General features: G+C 58.6%; 1 protein-coding gene across 1 annotated transcript; it reads left to right on the forward strand.

Annotated features, from left to right (window-relative positions):
• Nucleotides 1-1,081: 1,081 nt before the first annotated feature.
• On the forward strand, nucleotides 1,082-1,858 carry LOC104398958 (gap junction beta-3 protein-like). The gene has a single exon (XM_010009119.1). The coding sequence runs from the start codon at nucleotides 1,082-1,084 to the stop codon at nucleotides 1,856-1,858; it is 777 nt and encodes a 258-aa protein (XP_010007421.1).
• The last annotated feature ends 551 nt before the right edge of the window (nucleotides 1,859-2,409 follow it).

A 2,409-nucleotide genomic window follows, 5' to 3' on the forward strand; every position in this document is an offset into this window, starting at 1 on the left:
GGGGGACACTGGGTGGGCAATGGGCAGTGGCTCCTCGGGATTGGGACAGCAAGTGCACAGAGCTGATTGAGCTGAGTGGCTGGGGCTGAAGGAATTAGGGGTTGGGGTTGAACGAGGCTTTTGCTCTGGCCTGAACTTGTGTCCTCTCTGTCAGGCACAGACCTGTAAAACTTGGCAGCTCCTCACAAAAACCAGACAAATTCTTTCCAACACGAGGAGCCTGCAAAAAGTCTCCTCTGAGCTTTGTTGTTTCCTGGCTCTGTTCTCCAAGGGCTCAGCCCTCCCTGGGGTTGCGGGTGCTTTGTTCTGGTCCCCACAGCGACCCCCCCTGTGCTCCCACCAGCCAATGGTGTGTGTGTCACGCAAAGCAACTCCTTAAAAGCCAACGGTGCAGGGACGGATCCAGCCCGCTGTCCTGTGATGTCCTCTGTCACAGGAGACACCTTTAAAGCACAGAGCCAACACTGCCAGCTCAGCTCTGGGTAAAAACCACCCGATTGTGTAAATCACCGCGAAGCTCCGCCGCCCTCCCCGCAGCGGGGCAGCCCCGGGCTGAGCTGCGGAGCCGGTTTGGCCGGCGTGGGGCGACACTTGGTTTTCGTCAGCCCCGCTCCTGCCCCTGCTCGGGCTGCCTCGGGTGTCACCTGCCAGAGAGAACAGTGGTCCCGGGCATTTCCAGGTACCCAGCTCTGCAGCAGCCCCTGCTGCTCTCAGCAGCAGCGAAGCCCAGCGGACAGTTCAGCCCATTTTACCCAAGAAACCTATGATCAGAGAAAACTGGGACCAAGCCTGAGATCCTCTGGGATCTCCCTGATGGTGAAGGTCTCCGTCCATCCCCCAGACATGCTCATGGAGGGCAGGTAAGGGAGAGTGGCTCAGCCCCACAAAACCCTGGGGAGAGAAGAGAATGGTTCTCCAGCCCAAATGAGTGTAACGTGGTGATGGACAGGACGTCAACAGTGTCACTAAGTGCCACTAAGTGCAGCCAGAGATGAGGTGCCCGTTGCCGTTTCCCTTCACACCTCTTCACCTGCAGCTTCTGTTTCTCCAGGTTGGGTGACTCTGGTCTCTGCCGGCCACCATGGACTGGAAGACTCTGCAGGCCCTGCTCAGCGGGGTCAACAAGTACTCCACGGCCTTCGGCCGCATCTGGCTCTCCGTGGTCTTTGTCTTCCGAGTGCTGGTCTACGTGGTGGCGGCCGAGCGGGTCTGGGGGGATGAGCAGAAGGACTTTGACTGCAACACGCGCCAGCCGGGCTGCACCAACGTCTGCTACGACCACTTCTTCCCCATCTCCCACATCCGCCTCTGGGCCCTGCAGCTCATCTTCGTCACTTGCCCTTCCCTCCTGGTCATCATGCACGTGAGCTACCGGGAGGACCGCGAGAAGAAGAACCGGGAGAAAAACGGGGAGAATTGCCCCAAGCTCTACAGCAACACGGGCAAGAAGCACGGTGGGCTGTGGTGGACGTACCTGCTCAGCCTCTTCTTCAAGCTTATCATAGAGATCTTGTTCCTCTACCTCCTCCACAAGATGTGGGACAGCTTTGACTTGCCACGGCTGGTCAAGTGCTCCAACGTGGAGCCCTGCCCCAACACTGTGGACTGCTACATCGCTCGGCCCACTGAGAAAAGAGTCTTCACCTATTTCATGGTCGGAGCCTCCTCCATCTGCATCATCCTCACCGTCTGTGAGATCTTCTACCTCATCTTCAAGCGGGTTGTGCAGAGCACACGGAAGTGGAGGAAGTCCATCAAGCGCTCCGTCAGCTACAGCAAGGCCTCCACCTGCCAGTGCCACCTCAAGACAGAGGAGAAGGACAACAAGTCCCAGACGAGGTGTGTGGCAGCCCTGTGAGCCTGGGCTCCCAGTGTGACTGCTGTTTGACAGGGTGCTGGGAGGGGAGGAGGAAGGGAGTTGTGTCCAAGGATGGCTGGCCCCAGAGGTGACCACCAGTGATGCCACCATAGGTGGCATAGGTCTTTGATGGCTCTAAAGGGGAAGGGGACACATCCATGAGAACTCTCCTGCTTTGGGCATGTCCCCAGGTGTCCCAGCAGTGTGGGCATGCTCAGTGGCATATGGGTGCTGGCTGCCTAAGTCATGCCTGAGGATGTCTGTTCTTTCCACAGAGGCGAGGAGCTGTGAGCTCACCCATCCCAGCTGGTTCACCTTCCCCTTGGCCCAGCAGCTTTCCAAGCCTGCCAAGTCCCTGAACCCTCGAGAGCTGACCCGTGTGAAAAATTACTAAAGCAAACAGACTAAAGCCCCCCGAGAGAGGCCTGTGGGTGCCTGAGCAGATGCAGGTAAGGTGAGGGCAGCCCTGGAGCTCTGCTGGCTGCTCCTGGTGATGCTGCAGGGCTTGGACATCTCCACCAAGGCACCGAGGCCACGCACCGAGCAGCCCT

The sequence above is a fragment of the Chaetura pelagica genome, unplaced genomic scaffold (genome assembly GCF_000747805.2).
Source record: "Chaetura pelagica isolate M959 unplaced genomic scaffold, ChaPel_1.0 scaffold820, whole genome shotgun sequence".
Lineage (NCBI taxonomy): Eukaryota > Metazoa > Chordata > Aves > Apodiformes > Apodidae > Chaetura > Chaetura pelagica.